Source organism: Eurytemora carolleeae, unplaced genomic scaffold (assembly GCF_000591075.1).
Source record: "Eurytemora carolleeae unplaced genomic scaffold, Eaff_2.0 scaffold1977, whole genome shotgun sequence".
In the NCBI taxonomy this organism is placed as follows: domain Eukaryota; kingdom Metazoa; phylum Arthropoda; class Copepoda; order Calanoida; family Temoridae; genus Eurytemora; species Eurytemora carolleeae.
The window spans coordinates 1,138-18,544 of NW_019402151.1; the positions used below are offsets into that span (position 1 = coordinate 1,138).

Consider the following 17,407-nt stretch of genomic DNA (forward strand, 5'->3'; position numbering starts at 1 on the left):
AGCCAGGTATTCCCAGGCAGTATTGGAATAAATATATTTTAAATAAAGCTCCATGTTTTAAAAGTTGACTCCCAGCTTCTTCTTTACTTTCTCTGTAGAAAGAACAATATAGCACTGTACACTGTAATCCAATATATTTATATTTTACAATAATACAGACAAGATACTTACTGACTGAAAAACCTGACTTAACATTCTAGACAAAACATGAACTTATCTTTAAACAAGGGAAAAGGGGAAATCATTAGGAATATTTATGTTACCAAATTCTTTAGTCTGGGAATAAAAAAAAATTGTAAAAAATAGAAATAAAATCAACAAAAAATATTTTCCGTTTAAGACTTTGATACAGATTTCTTAATTTAATCTGATATTCAGAGGGAGAAAAAGGAATTTTGTTAAATATTTAAAATATTCAATATTTGTTTATATACGGCCATGTTATTATTTTACATATTCGCTTCTAGAATATTTCCAGACCGTGGTGTTTGCACTGGAAATCCAGGAAAACAAGGAATTCAAATTCAATAGATAAACCTTGCTCATCGGAGAACAAACTCTAACTCCAATTTTCTAATTCACATATCTTTGCAACCTGGCTGTGTAAAGTTTGTGAAGAAAAAACTCAGTTTCTTTAAATAGTTGTTGACCCATTTGAAAAATATACAGAGATGTTTTTGAGAAATTTAATACTTGATACTTTCTGGGAAATAATCATTTAAATCCGGGTTTTTATTTTGCGTTTTTTTTCGATACCTTTCGTAGATTGGACCAATAAACAAATAAATAAAGTTCAAAGTCAGATTTTAAAAAATGACCAAAATTATAATATCTTCAATTGTTGATTAAAATCCACCCCGTTTCAATGTATTTTGATTTCTCCATCTTTGTCCTTCGACGGCGTAAATTGGAGAATTGATGAAAATGAAAAGTTCGTTCACTCTAAAATATTTGTTTATTTAAATATTCTTTGTAAATAAATGCTGTACAGAATATAATATTTGAGTTTATTAATTCATTCATTCATTTCTTCATCCGTCCTTTTAAATTCGTATTTATAAACTGGTCTTCTACCCTGTTTTATTCATCAATAATTTAGTTTTCCATTCATCTAAAATTTCATTCCACCGTCCCTATTAATTATTCAGAAGTTTTGATATTCATACTTCATATTTGTAAATATATGTATTCAAATTTAAAATAGAAAATCTGGGAAAACATATTCATCTATTTAATCAACTCTAATCATAAATAAAAACAACTTGAAATGTAATATCTACAAAAAAGATCAAAATTAAATAAGTCGATTTTGTAATTATATTTTTTATGCGTAATTATGTTTTTGTTTTGATGGATCTTTTAAACTTGCATGATAATTATTGTTTATAAAATTGTAAAGTAAACTGAACCCGGATCTTTTGAAATAGTAAAAGTTAAGCTAAATCTTTGAACCAATATTTGATATCTTAAATATTTAAGTCACCGAAATCGACGAAGTAAGATATTCAAACACGGGAAAATCTCGCAGTAACTATCAATCAATCAATCATGATTCTCTGGAAAATGTTGCGGCGCTTGAGCACTCATATATTTCATTTTATGGTGTGAAATATGAGTCTTGGATTGAATTTGTTTTAAAAGTTTAATTTTTGAGCATAATATTAAACGCTTACCGTACACCATCAGGTTCTTCTGGTTGAAATCTTCATCCAAAAAGCTTGAAACCTAAAAGACAGACAATCTTAATAATTTCCGTGCCTCCATGGAATGGATTCTTTGCCCCAAACTTAAATTTTGAATTACTTTATGTTTGCATGATTACAACCTGACGGCGATATTTCAAACTTAGATTATTTTATCTAACAGAATTCAGAGTTTGAAATATTAAAGGTTTACGACATTGCTAAGAAATAGGGATTTTAAAATCGGAATTTGAGGCAAAGAAACAATTTCTTTGCTTGCATGGCATGCTTAAAATAATTCTACAAACGACTGAATCGAAAGTATGAATTCATCCACCAATAAGGAATAATGTAGCAAATGTTCCTTCAAGTCTTTTCCTCCCTCGACAATTTTCCTACTGACTCAAAATATCTCTATAAAAAGATGGTTCTCAAACTCTTAAACTATCATTAGTTTTCCATGTTTTCCATGTTGTTATTTCGTTTTTTCTTTTCAACTTTCCGTTCTTATCCTTGCCCATGAATATGAAAAGCTCTCCAGTCAAGAGAATAAACTTTCAAGAAAGTTTTTCAATAAAAGATTCCTTAACTATCTACTATCTATCTACTATCTACTATATATCTACAATCTACTATCTATCTACTATCTACTATCTATCTACTATCTACTATATATCTACTATCTACTATCTATCTACTATCTACTATCTATCTACTATCTATCTACTATCTACTATCTACTATCTACTATATACTATCTACTATTATCCACTATCTACTATCTATCGAACTTGTAGCACAGTTTTATGAGAAATGTTAGAATAGAATTAAAACGAAAATGAAAAATCCGTGAAATTTTGTGCTTTTAAATTACGACGGAAAAAATAGTGCATTGGAAAGCAAGATTTAAACGCTAAAAGGAATTGAGTCTTTGCAACAAATCCCAATTTTCTAATAACTATATATCTACAACCAAATAATGTAAACCTTAGATATTTCAAACTTTAATTATTTGATATAACAGAAGTCAAAGTTTGAAATATCTAAGGGTCTACAACATTGGGTTGTTTAGATATAGGGATTTAAAAACCACCAGAGTTTGTGGCAATGACTCAATTCCTTTGTACTAGAAAAGTAAAGAATCTTGAAATCCCAGTATTTATATAAAAGTATATATTATTAAAATCTATTTTTTTTGTAAAATTGAAAACCCTCCATATTAAATTTCGTTTTTCGAAAACCATAGTCTTAAAATTTGATGAAAGGTTTCATTGTTTTTTTTTATATAATAATTTTTGGTTATTTGTCATCTGAAATGTTTATTATTAAATGTTTTATTTTGATCGAAGAAATGTAATCAAATCTTCATCTTCAGCTTAATGTAATAATGTTTTGAACATGATATCCACAAATAAAAATTTAATTAAAACCTACTTAAAGGGAGTGTTCGCGATAATTAAAAGGGGGTATAGGCTTACGTCGAAAAATATTTGATGGTGATTGCTACTAATCTTACTTCTATCTGTTGCGTCTATAAGAAGAAAATTGTTAAAAACGACTCATACAGAAGAACGTAGCGTCCATACAAATTCAGAAAGTTTCAATATACTTAATGATATTTTTTATTTGTTTTATATACAATGCACTTAAAACGACGATTTTTTGTCCACTAGGTGTCTCTGCCACTTGGAACTTTGCCGAAACATCGAGAGCTGAGACACCTAGCGGCCAACTAATAGCCGTTTGAATGGTATATATATAAATATTTATAAATCAAATAAAGAATATTTTATGAAGCATCAACTATATACGAATGCGTTAGAAATAATCGATGATTATAGGTTGTAATGTCTCAATGATTTGTCTGGAAGTAATTTGATTTTTTTACGATCTTTAAGGTTCAGTATTGCAACTAGCTGAATTTGTATGGACGCTAAGTTCTTAGGTATGAGACGTTTTTAACAATTTATTTCCGGTTCTTAAAATTCATTTTCCTCCCAATTCAGTAAAAAACCTACACTATATAGTGTTCCTTTAAAGATTCCATTACGGATCTGAATCCAGGTCAACATTTTATGTTTCTTGATTTCAAACATCTCGGTCAGTTTCGCAATTTCATTCCAAATATGTTAAGAACTCGAGATATGGTGTTTGTGTGTTAAATTTATATTTTAGTTCCCGCCCTTATACCACTTTAGAAACCTTTGTGATTTTAGAAATGTTCACACTAAAATCAAGTTTAATTTCCTGGAGTTTTTGCCACAAAAAAAATCTATTTTTCTACAGCTTCTTGATATTTCAAACTTAGACTTTTTGATCTAACAGAATTCATAGTTTGAAATGTCAAAGGTCTATAACATCGGGTCGCAAAGATGGATTTAAAAATCAAAGTTGGTGGCAAAAACTCAACTTTTACTTTAGAAAAACTAACAAATCTTGCACATGTGAGAAATAATAACACACTTTACACATATTTGTATAATGTGAGAAACTAACCTTGCACATATATGAACCGGAGAGATGATGTGTAACATTAACCAGATGAAGAGCTCGATGTTTCTCATACTTTTCCCCATTCACGGTGTACAGTAGATCAAGGTACTCTGTAAACCTTAACATAGCAATTAATCGAAAACTTAAATCTATTAAATAGATAATTTAACAATTAAAAGCTATATTAATGAATGCATTTTATTATTCAGTATTTGATATTTGAATAAACCGATCTGAACTGAACTGTAATATTCTTATCCCTATATCTTTGTGACTTAGATCTAAGATAATTCATAGTTTGCAAAGATACAAGAATTAGAAATGTTGGAGGCTTGTTAAAAAATACATAATCATTCATCAGCAATTTAATCAACCAAAAAGTCCTGCCATCAAAAATTCTTTTAAAAAATAATTAACAAAAATAAAATAAAAAATGAAAACGTACAAAACTATAAATTCCAAAATACCTGGGATCTATAACCTGAGGTCCAGTATTCATGGCTGGTAACCATTGATAGATAGGGGTTGGAGAACTATTAAAATACCATTTAATATCCAGCTGATCCTTCTCCTCAGCTCTACAATATAAACTAGTTATTTCGAGGAGACACTATTTTTCAGAATACATTTTTCTACAACTTTTTATGGCACATATTATCTTATTTTTAATCAATTATTTCGTTTTGTTAGTTTATATTTTTCTTTATGTCCAAAAAGGTTTATGAGAATGTTTTTTGGAGAAACAATAAGAGATCGGAGTTAATGAATAGTCATACATTTTTAAACTGAAGTCAAAACTAATAAAGAAGTCCTAATTGTTGTTTAGCTTTGGTTTTTAAGAAATAATTAGCAAAATTCTCATCGATTTTTTCTTGAGCGCTTGAGACCATAAATCACAATGCACCATGTTCAAGTACTTTTATTTATCCGACATCATCGATACAACTGTGTGACCTAGTAGCTCCTCTACCTTTATTTTAGGCACAATAATATCTCGCTACATGTATTAGAATTTCAAAAATTCTTCAATCAAATGTGTTATCATAGAAACTTATACGCGCAAAGGAATTGAGTTTTTGCCACAAACTCTGATTTTCTAATTTCAATATCGTTGCAACCCAATGTCGTAGACCTTTATTATTTCAAACTATGAATGCTGTTAGATTAAATAATGTAAGTTTGAAGTATAAAAGGTTTACATCATCAGGTTGCAAAGATATAAGGATTACAAAAATTAAATTTGTGGCAAAGACTCAATTCCTTTCTTTAGTTTGACGTGTTGAATCTGACCTTATATTTGATAAATATTATTTTATTGTCTATTTCTTATAAATGTCTTATATGTCAAATTGTAGATGACAAAAAGAAGATCATAGAACAAAATAAAAAGCATATCAAAAAGATAACGAGAGTCTCAAATACTAAATTTAAGATTTCCTAGAGTTGCTGAATATGATCATACAAAAAACTATGAAGGAATATAGTTCTTTCCACAAGCTTTAATCCTTATATCTTTGAGACCTAATTACTGGAGATATTGCAACTATGAATTCTGCGAGATCAAATAATTTAAGTTCGAAATGTCAAAGGTTTACATCGTCAGGTTGCAAAGATATAGGGATTCGAAAATTTTAATTTGTGACAGAAACTCAATTCCTTTATAAGGATATTATATCTAGATTATAAGATATAAAAGAGATTAAACATGATATATAGAGATATAAAAATAAATAAATATGTTTTGAATTCTAATATGTGTAGTTCTCGTACTTTTGCGTAGAACCAAAATTAAAGGAGTTACAATGTCACAAACCCATATAATTAATGTCTCCTACTGTCTAGTTCAGTATGTATAGATAGATAGATAGATAGATTGTGATTATGATACAGAATAGATTAGAGATTATAGATAGAGATGTATGAGTTCAGATTTACAACTGAAGACAGGGGACCAAGTAAGATAGATTAGAAAGCCTCATTTATTTGTTTACAAAACAAGTGTACTGCATTTTCTGGGTGGAATACAAACAGAGACCTACAATATTTTTTTTATTGTAAACAATTTATTTTGAGGGATTCCCGATGTATTTTTCTTGAACCATGTCGATAGATAGAGAGATAGATAAATGGATGGTTACAGTTTATAGTTAGAGTGGGCAGTGTGATATTGCGAGGTATAGATAAGACGAGATAAACAGATAATTACGTGGTTCATAACATGGCCTTCCTTCTATATATATATATATATATCTTCTGAAAGTAAGTTCAGAACATTTTCTTGTGTTTATTTAATATAGTTAATATATAATATATATATGTATAAATATTTTTATATAAACTAGTATGCTAAGAAACTTGTGCCCAGCTCTTTTTTGGTAATTCATGTGTTAGCTGTTTTGTTACTTATATTATAACTTTTAGTTATACTATAACAATAAAGATTTCAAAGATTTTTGAATTTTTATTTGTAAATTTGTAAATTTTACATAAATAAATTTTTTGTTGTGATTTTTTCTGTATTAATGTAAGAAAACAGACCAAAATAAGGTCTGTACAGTCGTCTTTCATATCTCATCCTTTGGGAGTAACTCTGTGCGTGGGCAAAATGTTTTTAAATAAAAATTCTGCGTTTGATATAAAGCAGAAAATGGTTTTAATTGGACATCTGTGTTTCAGAAAGACGAGAAATTTGTGTTTAAAAAAAAAATTTTGTTTGTTTCTTATACACTATATACACTCTAGACTAAATATACTCAAGATAGTATAGATGATAAAAATCATAATAAAGATGTTACTACTTGCCATAAGATATAATTTTCTGAGCTTTATATCTTTTTAACGGTATTAGGTTTGCACCATCAGCTTGAAGATTTTAGCGATCTTTCCTTTCAAAATAAAATTACTAGTTGTTTATGAGAAATATTTTAAACTATATCAAATTTTAAAAATTGAATGTTGGAAAGCTGAAATTTTACAAAAAAAAACCGAAAAAATGTTGAAAACATTGTTTACTTTTTTATCCAAGTTTAAGATATAAATCTATATAAAGCGTAGTATTTTCTGTTTGTTTGATTGTTTGTTTGTCAGATCATGACTCGGAAACCCCTGGACCGATTTGTCTAAAATTTTGATTGGGGAACTCGGGAGACCCATAGGAATGTTCTTAGCTAGTTTTGAGATTCTAAGTTGAAAGCGAAAATTTAGTTACCCGGTAAAATCGTCCAAGTGCGGGTAAACGGCGGGAGAATCTTTTAGTAACCTAGGCAGTGCTGGGTTCCCAAGCTAGTATATACCTTCACTCTACACTCTATCTACAGGTCTACAGTCTACACTCTACCTACAGGTCTACAGTCTACACTCTACCTACAGGTCTACAGTCTACACTCTACACAGGTCTACAGTCTACACTCTACCTACAGGTCTACAGTATACACTCTACCTACAGGTCTACAGTCTACACTCTACCTACAGGTCTACAGTCTACACTCTACCTACAGGTCTACAGTCTACACTCTACCTACAGGTCTACAGTATACACTCTACCTACAGGACTACAGTCTACACTCTACCTACAGGTCTACAGTATACACTCTACCTACAGGTCTACAGTCTACACTCAACCTACAGGTCTACAGTCTACAACCCTTATACAATACGGTTTCTCCTTTATATCCGTACACACAGATTGACCATTATTCTAACCCTAGACTTTATATTGTTCAGATGTAAGTTAACTTTCCCCAGGGGAAATCACGACCAAATCAAAAGAAAAGTGGTTTGTTTTAAATCCATTGATTTAAACTTTTAGCTACAGTGATAACCAGAAAACTTTGGAATATAAAGTCGACTTTTAGACTCAAGTTTTGACTTAAAATAGTCCAAGGAACATTATACACAGCAGTTTTGCAATGTGATTTAATAACTTACTAGTAAAGCTTTTTGATTTGTAACACTATGCAATATCAAATGCACTTCAGTATTGCTTTTATGTCGTCTTCCTATTTTACATTTTTCTGGTTATCGCTGTAAAATTCGTGAGTTAGCATCTATCAAAGGAATTAACTACTTGCCTTTAACTCAAATTTTCTCAACCTTTAAGGTCTTGAACCTTTGATTAGTTTCCATTAAATCTGCTAGATGATGATATCAAAGGTCATCGGGTTGCAAAGATAAAAGGTTTGAAAATTTAGTACAGTTCTTTATCGCATTCTTAATTTAGAATAGCATACTTTAGTTTGCTGAGATAGATGTAGCATGGTACGGTACACCCTGTCCCTCTTGAATTTGCATTGTGTTAGAAAATTTTAAAATTGTAAAATTGTAACTGAATATTCTGACATGTTTAATCTTGTTATGGTTCCCTCTTATTTATCCTTCTCCTGGTGAACATAGAGTAGTCTCGTAGGTCCTATTCCATTCCATTCCTGGAGTACGCTAGACAATTTTATATAAATATGCCAGTGGGGAGGGGGGGGNGGGTTATTTTCCTCTTATTCTTTAACACTTTATAAAACGATAAACGATATAATTTCAACAAAATATTCATTTGGTGGATTACATTTTTATAATTTTTTTCACTTCATAAAGGAATTGAGTTTTTGCCACAAACTCTGAATTTCAAATCCCATATCTGTGTAAGCCAATGCCATTTGACCTTAGATATTTTAAACTATGAATTCTGTTAGATCAGACAATCTAAGTTTGAAATATCAGAGGCTTACACTATCAGGTTAGACAGATATAGGAATTAGTAAATTCGAGTTTGCGACAAAAGAATCAACTTACAAAAATTTGAGCGTAAAACTCAAACAGATCAAAATCTGTTAGAAGATGCATTTAGGCGACAATTATAAAGAAAAGATTTATATAGAAATAATTTATTAACTATATTGACTCGAAGCAACCAGAATCAGGCACAGATTAAGTTAATGGGTTCAAATCTTTCAAATAAAATTTTTTGTAAAGGTTTAGAATCACTCCTGTATGCCGAGTTCATTAGCGTCTGAACCAATCAGGGTTCAGTCATGTGTTTGTTGTCTATTATGAACCAATAGAAATTGCATGGCGGTAACATCTATCTTTCTATCTATCTATTATCCAATTAGAGATATGAATTCTTCAACCGGTGCTATCAATAAATGGAAATATTTACTTCTACTGAAACTATAGTGTCGAATTAACGCATGTATCTATTATAGAACTACTGTCAAGTGAACAATACAAGCTACTGTAGAATACTGTATTTAATACAAGGTTATAATGCAAGGAAAGTTATTTCAAAAGGTGTACGCATCCTTTGTACTGCAGTGTACTATCTCTGGGCGGTAATGTAAGCACAAGACTGATGTCACAGCCTGACATGGGATCCATCTTTCACATAAAAAATCAATGAAATATTCTGGTCATAGGAAACTATTATGTGAATTATCAAAATTATCAAAATTTAATGCTTTTTATCCTTCTCGGATACTAAACGAACACTGCTACATTTATTCTTGTTTACAAATTCCTCCCAGAAGAACTGGTTTCAATATGTACACAGAGTATACTTCAACTAACTTTCTTTGCATTAAAGCCTTGATTTCATATAACATAAAACGAGTTTATACTACGTTGGATTGTTCTTGTACTGCGTTGAGTACACGCAGTACACACAGTTCTGCAGTATGCAGATCAGGGGCTCCACAGTATCTAAACTCATCAATTATTCAAAATATCCAAGCTCCAGTTTGTTTTCCTAGCATGAAATATTGGCCCAATTTTAGTTCTATTTAATGCTTCATGAAATTCACAATTTTCTTCCAGAAATAGTCAATTTTGATGCAGTTGCAGTAATAGTTCAATTTTATTGATTTAAAAAATACTAACACGCAGGGAAAAAAATTACCCCCTTAAATCCGGTGTATTTGCTGATTTTTTAACATAATTCTTATTTTAAAACGTTAAAATAACAATTTCAGAATAAGGTTTTTAACCTTTAAATATCTAAAACTATCCATTTCAATTAAATCATTCATTGAGAACTAGATTATTTAGAACTGCAAGAAAATATTCAAATGCCTTATTCAAATTTGATTTATCTAATTGTACCATATTTGGCTTGTCTCACGTAAAATATAACTACAACAAAGTAGATCTGTCTGTATCGTAATATTCGATCAAAAATTCAAAACCCATCGAAAATGACGTAAAAACTTTTTATTAAACTTACTTATACAATATACATCTAATATAAGAAGTCTTCATTTAACAGGGAAAATGGGTTCCGAAAGGTAAAACGTCCACTTCTCCGGCTGAAATTTAATGTGTGGCAAGAATACCCCCCCCCCCCCGAACCCCTGCCTTTTACTCAGCAATCAGCATTCAAAAGTAGCTCCTTCAAAGTTCTCAACAATTTATTCATTAAAACATACATTTTGTAAATAAAAATTGTTATAATTATGGCAGAAAAAATGGTTGCTAAACGCTAAGGCGCTTCTTCAATATGATATCTCAATATATATACTTGTTTATAACTCTCTTGTAAGGCCTCACATTGAATATGGAATTGTTACTTGGGGAGGGGTTAAAAACTCTAAGCTGCAAAAAATCAGATCTTTGCAATAAAGGGAATCAGAGCGGTAAATAATAGTACTTTCAAGGCACATTCAAATCCATTATTTTCAAAACTGAAAGTTCTTAATCTTGATGATACATACAAACTTATAGTGTTCTGACATTTATGCATGGATACTTTAATGATAACCCTCCCTCTTCCTTCCAAAATATGTTTAAGTCTCTAGCAGAACCGAATAGAACAAAATCATATAAATTAGAACGGGTTTTAATCAAAAATTTAGAAAGCTTTCCGTCCGCAATAAATAAAAAATATTAAATTATGAAATATGATATAAAATAAGGTCGACTGCATGAAAGAACATTCTAGATCCGGCTGCAGTGCTGTCCAAGGTTTGTGTAAAAACGATTGGAAATGATGGATTTGTGGACTCCGACCACCCAACTGTTGGTATATCAAATCTGTAGAAAATATTTTAAATATGGATATCTACATATCCATATTTTTAGATCAATGCATGTACTATGTAGCAGGTTTCAAATGTTTCATAGTTTTTTATTATTCATGAACAGGGGGCAGATAAAAAATGCGCGTTTCAATATTTTTTCAATATAATTTTAGATTTTCTTTGTTAGAATCAGAACCTCATTTTTGTTAATTTAATTTGATTTCTACATATTTAACAATTTTTATTATTTTCGTCTTCCACCCTGTATTGAGATATATGGAAGAGATATCAATTCAAAACAGTTTTATTCAATAATATGTAAAATATACGAATAGAACTTTATAAGGTCAATTATACAGAGGAATAAAACAAAACAAAAACGAGAGTGGATTTTAAGATTTAACACAAATCTAAAAAATAATTATGATCTAGGCAATTTAGGGTGTCATTATTCAAAAATCTGCCTTTTAGAAGAAAATTTTTAATTTAATGTTTTCCAAAATTCCAACTTGTACTCGAATCTACAATATATTATGTACTAAACATGTCCGTGTACCTGTACTCGAATCTACAATATATTATGTACTAAACATGTACTGGTACCTGTACTTGAATCTTCAATATATTATGTACTAAACATGTTCGTGTACATGTACTCGAATCTACAGTATATTATGTACTAAACATGTCCGTGTACCTGTACTCGAATCTACAATATATTATGTACTAAACATGTCCGTGTACCTGTACTCAAATCTACAATATATTACTTACTAAACATGTACTGGAACCTGTACTCAAATCTTCAATATATTATGTACTAAATATGTCCGTGTACCTGTACTCGAATCTACAATATATTATGTACTAAATATGTCCGTGTACCTGTACTCGAATCTACAGTATATTATGTACTAAACATTTCCGTGTACCTGTACTCAAATCTACAATATATTATGTACTAAACATGTCCGTGTACCTGTACTCCAATCTACAATATATTATGTACTAAACATGTACGGGAACCTGTACTCAAATCTACAATATATTACTTACTAAACATGTACTGGAACCTGTACTCGAATCTTCAATATATTATTTACTAAATATGTCCGTGTACCTGTACTCGAATCTACAATCTAGAACCAGACTTTTTCCTGACTCTGCTACTTGTGGAATATCCATAGATATTATATCTACACTCTGCACACCTAAAATAACAAATGTATTATAAAACTGGGGTTTTAAAGACAAATTATGAATGCTCGGAAATCAATATTTTTTATCATTTTTGTACTGTAACTTGCAGTTCAAATTTGAACTTTTAAAATCAAAATTTTTAGAGGTAATTTTTCTTTTGTGTATTGAATAAGTACATGAATTTTAAGAATGCCATTTAATTTACTGTACATAAAAAATATTTTTATTTCAAATGTAATCAATTATTTTAATCAAACTAGACAATCAACGATTTGTGATTTATTTATTTCCCCTAATTTTAAACATTTAAACTCATCGCTGAACAGATAAATAGTTTTGCAGATTTCTTTTAATGTTGATTTCCAGAATTACGAATAAAGGTTTGTGAAGTTTAAAAGTATAATTCCTTCCTTGGAAAAATACCGGAAATAGTTCTATACATATGTCAGAATATTGAGAAATGCAGTGCACTCTGCAAAAACCAATTCTAAACCACATTATTAACACAGATTTGGAATCTGATGGGTGTAATCTTACTTATTTATATAGACTTATTTCATTCCATCGGATGTTCATGAAATAATAATTTGAAATATAATAAATATGTGTAGAAACATCAATAAATGATTTTAAGGTTATTTCTGATATTGCGAACAAATTATTTCTATAAAAATCCATTTCACTATATTTCTATTTCAAATCACTATATCTTTGCAACCTGATGGTGCAAACTTTTATATTTCAAACTTAAGTTGCAAAAATTAGATTAGAAAAATTAGAAATTGGAGCTAGGATCAGAATTAGCATCCGAATGAAAAAAACAACAGCACGGGATTCTTAATAATAAAATTTTTAATTTTTCTCACATTATATAAACTTTGTTTAAAATTATCAAGTTGACAAAATAAAATAAATTTGAAAAAGGTTTATAATGTCTGTAAAATTGAGTCTATAGGATTAGAATTAGAATCCGAATGAACTAAAACTCAGTTTTTTTATGAATGATTTTTCTCATAGAATGTAAAACTTCATAAATATTGTATATCAGGGCAGAGTAACATATATTGTATATCAGGGCAGAGTAACATCAAACACAAATTGTTTGGAAAATTGTTCGATGAACTAGGTTAAATTTTTCTAGATTCTTTTTCATAAATGCACATAGTACAGAGAGAACTAGAAAACGATGGAATGAATGTCAATTTATATTGTCTGTTTTATTATACTAAGGATGCCCTTATATTTTTCTTTCATTAAACAAACCATTAAAAGACTATATTCAAGGTAGAAAGCTCAATTAAACCTTGGATTCGTCATATTTTAAGCGTTTTAGGTCGTCTTTATATTCTCGTTCTTTGTGGCTAACCCTGCAGCTCTGTTTCTATGTAAACTTCATAGTCTTTAGAATTTTTTATTATTTTATTTTACTCTTTGACCACTACATTCTAATTATTATAAAATATTTCATTTTTAAATTGAAAAAAACGTTATCAAAGGAATTTAAATCTTTTTGCATGATTGTATAGTGTTTACCAGGAGAATGTATAGTGTTTACCAGGGGAATTACAAAACTCTGTATTTAGTTGAGGAGGTATATAAAGTGCAATAAATTAACGGGATATAATTAAACAAATCTGTGCACTGGAAGCAAGGGGGGTATAAAGCATAATAACAAATCTGTGAACAGGAAGCAAGGGGGGTATAATGCTGCATAATAACAAATCTGTGCACAGGAAGCAAGGGGAGTATAATGCTGCATAATAACAAATCTAAAATATATATATGAGCAAGGAGAGCTTGATTTTAAATATGTGTTATAGATATGAAAAAGCTTTTCCTCTTTTTCTCATATATTTATTTTTAAAAGACATTTCTGAAAGTTTAAATATAGATTCGATCAATTTATTTTAAGATAAAATCTATTAAAATCTATATCAGCTTTATGCGACCATTTTGAATTGATATATCTTAAACCAATCAGGAACGAAGTTTTTAGGATGTTATTTATCATTTTTCCTGTATTTAAGGTTTAAATTAAACTTTTTAATCCCTCCAAAAAATTACAAGTATCAAAAACAGAAAATGGTGCGTTATGGAAACACTCTTACTCAAGCAGAAAATCAGCTTTTTATTTGATTTTTCATTGTTTTTCATTCGATCTAGGACTCACTGAGTAGATTAATAATTTATTTATGTATAATTTATATGTTTATTGTTCTGCTCTAATGCACAGAACGACTGTTGAATGCATAATGGGAGTTTAATTGGATTGCACTAAATGGATTAATTTCTTTTAAACAATTTAGGCTTAAAGGGACTGGACCTCAGATTCAGTTACAGCTAGGGTCAGTGCAACAATTAAAGGGACTGGACGTCAGATTTAGTTACAGCTAGGGTCAGTGCAACAATTAAAGGGACTGGACGTCAGATTTAGTTACAGCTAGGGTCAGTGCAACAATTAAAGGGACTGGACGTCAGATTTAGTTACAGCTAGGGTCAGTGCAACAATTAAAGGAACTGGACGTCAGATTTAGTTACAGCTAGGGTCAGTGCAACAATTAAAGGGACTGAACGTCAGATTTAGTTACAGCTAGGGTCAGTGCAACAATTAAAGGGACTGGACGTCAGATTTAGTTACAGCTAGGGTCAGTGCAACAATTAAAGGGACTGGACCTCAGATTTGGTTACAACGAGGGTCAGTGCACGATTAAAGGGACTGAACGTCATTTAGTTACAGCTAGGGTCAGTGCAACAATTAAAGGGACTGGACGTCAGATTTAGTTACAGCTAGGGTCAGTGCAACAATTAAAGGGACTGGACCTCAGATTTGGTTACAACGAGGGTCAGTGCACGATTAAAGGGACTGAACGTCAGATTTAGTTACAACGAGGGTTAGTGCAACAATTAAAGGGACTGGGCGTCAGATTTAGTCACAACTAGGGTCAGTGCAACAATTAAAGGGACTGAACGCAGATTTAGTTACAACTAGGGTCAGTGCAACAATTAAAGGATCATTAAAACACTTTTAAAAATGTACAAAAATACAACATTTTTAGATTTTGCATAAAAATATGAGATCGTACTTAAAGAGACTTACAGACTTAGCACTTACAGATATGCATATATAGGCGTAAACACGATAAGAGTCAAAAAAAATAAAGAAAAAAAATAGTAAAAACACGATAAGAGTAAAAAAAAGTAAGAAAAAAAATAGTTTTCCATTTCAAACTTGTTTGATTGCACATTAATATGTCAAACCTTTTTTTGTCAATAAATTTTATTTTGTTTGAAAACATGTTTGAAAGTGATAGGATTTATTTTTAATGTTACAGAAGTGCTGCCGCATTAGGAACTAGCTATATCTGCAACTTTTATGCTTTAAAAATCATAAATAATAAATAATTCCATCTTAAATTTCAGGAATGCAAGGAGATGGAAAAACATATTTTGAAACTGATCTATTTATAAATATGCAGCTAGCAGCTAGATAACTTTACCTTTTTGTGGGACTTTGGTCAAAACAGTTTCGCGGTTGGACAAGCTTGAAATAAATATCCCCCCCCTTCAGGTTGAAATACCCCCCCCCCTTCAGGTTGAAATATATACCTCCCTCCCACTTCTTCCTACCTCTCACATCACATTTCATGGCAATGTGAATATTCAAAATTAAAACACGAGTTCTCAGGTTTAGGAATAATTGAACCATTTATCAAAATCAGAATAATTTGCAAGAAAAAATTATCTTTTGTATTTTTCAACCTATGATAACTTCCAACAGTAAGATCAATAAAATGTTGAATAAGAAAACAAAATTTAAGTAATCTCATGTGAATTTGATGTTGTGTAAAATTTGCTTGAAAATCAACTGATTATGTGAAATAGGTCTGTGTACACTGCACAATGGCTGTGTTTCATGTTCATCTAAAATCATAACTTGAGTCTTACAGTCGTCTTCCTATTCGCCACTAACGAACTATTTGGATGAAGTTTTGTAAGATTTAATCCTTTTTGAACAATACTTTTAGAGAATCCCACTATACATGGATAAAATAACGGTAGCAAACCAAAATATACTATTTGTGGAGCATTCTTTAGATAAAGATTTCAAGGGTTTGAAGAGCATTCTTTAGATAGAGATGCCATGTAATTGAAAAAAAAACAAGTTTCAGATAAAAAACAGATAAAAATGTGTACCGCATTTTTACATAGACAATTAGATTTAAAGGAAACCTTTGTAAACTAAAAATGAAGGGTCAGTTAAATTTCATCGAAATTCACTTTAAAATGATTTTTTATATTTAAAAGGGGTAGTTACGAGAAACAATACTTTTATATTGGTATGTTTCATATTATTGCAGCTTGATAAAATCAATTTTGATACTTGTTTTAGTAACATACCTAGTGCTAGAGCCACTGTAGAGAAGACTAGATTATTAGGAAACATTATTATTAACTTGAATTTACATAATATCTTAGGTTTACACTTCAACTTCTAAACATACACCGCATAGTGACGTTAAAGCTAGTAAGGGATCTTTACAACTGATGAGTATTGTATTCCCGGTCCCCCGCAAACGATCTTCCGGAGTCAACAGTCGGTTCGGTCCGGAGTTTTTTGTGGATTTGAAGTCGAGACAGTACAGCAGATTTCCCGCATTCCTGCGTCAACAAGCTGCTGAACACGAATGGTAAACAAAACATTAGACAACACATTAAACAAGCAAAAGTCGGGTCGGTACGCACTATTTTCTTTAAAAATGCTGGACATCATTTAACTTCTTATTATCCTACGATAAAAAGTATAATTAACACAACAAATACCAAACGGCTGCCGTGTTCACAAATTTTGCAATATAATTTCTAATTATATTATTCTATAAGCTGAATGTTCTGTAAGTAAAAGATATGATTTGTTAGATTTTGAAACATCAGAGATATTAAAGTCCACAGTCCACCAAGAATTAAATGTTAATCATGATTAATGACAATCAAAATATAAAACTTTCAACATCTCTGATTTCATGATGA

General features: G+C 30.4%; 1 protein-coding gene across 1 annotated transcript; it reads right to left on the reverse strand.

Annotated features, from left to right (window-relative positions):
• Positions 1–1,673: 1,673 nt before the first annotated feature.
• On the reverse strand, positions 1,674–16,930 carry LOC111717983 (uncharacterized; the record flags this gene model as incomplete). The annotated part of the gene is given in 5 exon segments (XM_023493450.1): positions 1,674–1,725; positions 4,179–4,293; positions 4,643–4,753; positions 12,300–12,390; positions 16,778–16,930. Coding segments are annotated over 5 exon segments (415 nt in total), but the record flags the coding sequence as incomplete, so codon positions are not given.
• Positions 16,931–17,407: the final 477 nt, after the last annotated feature.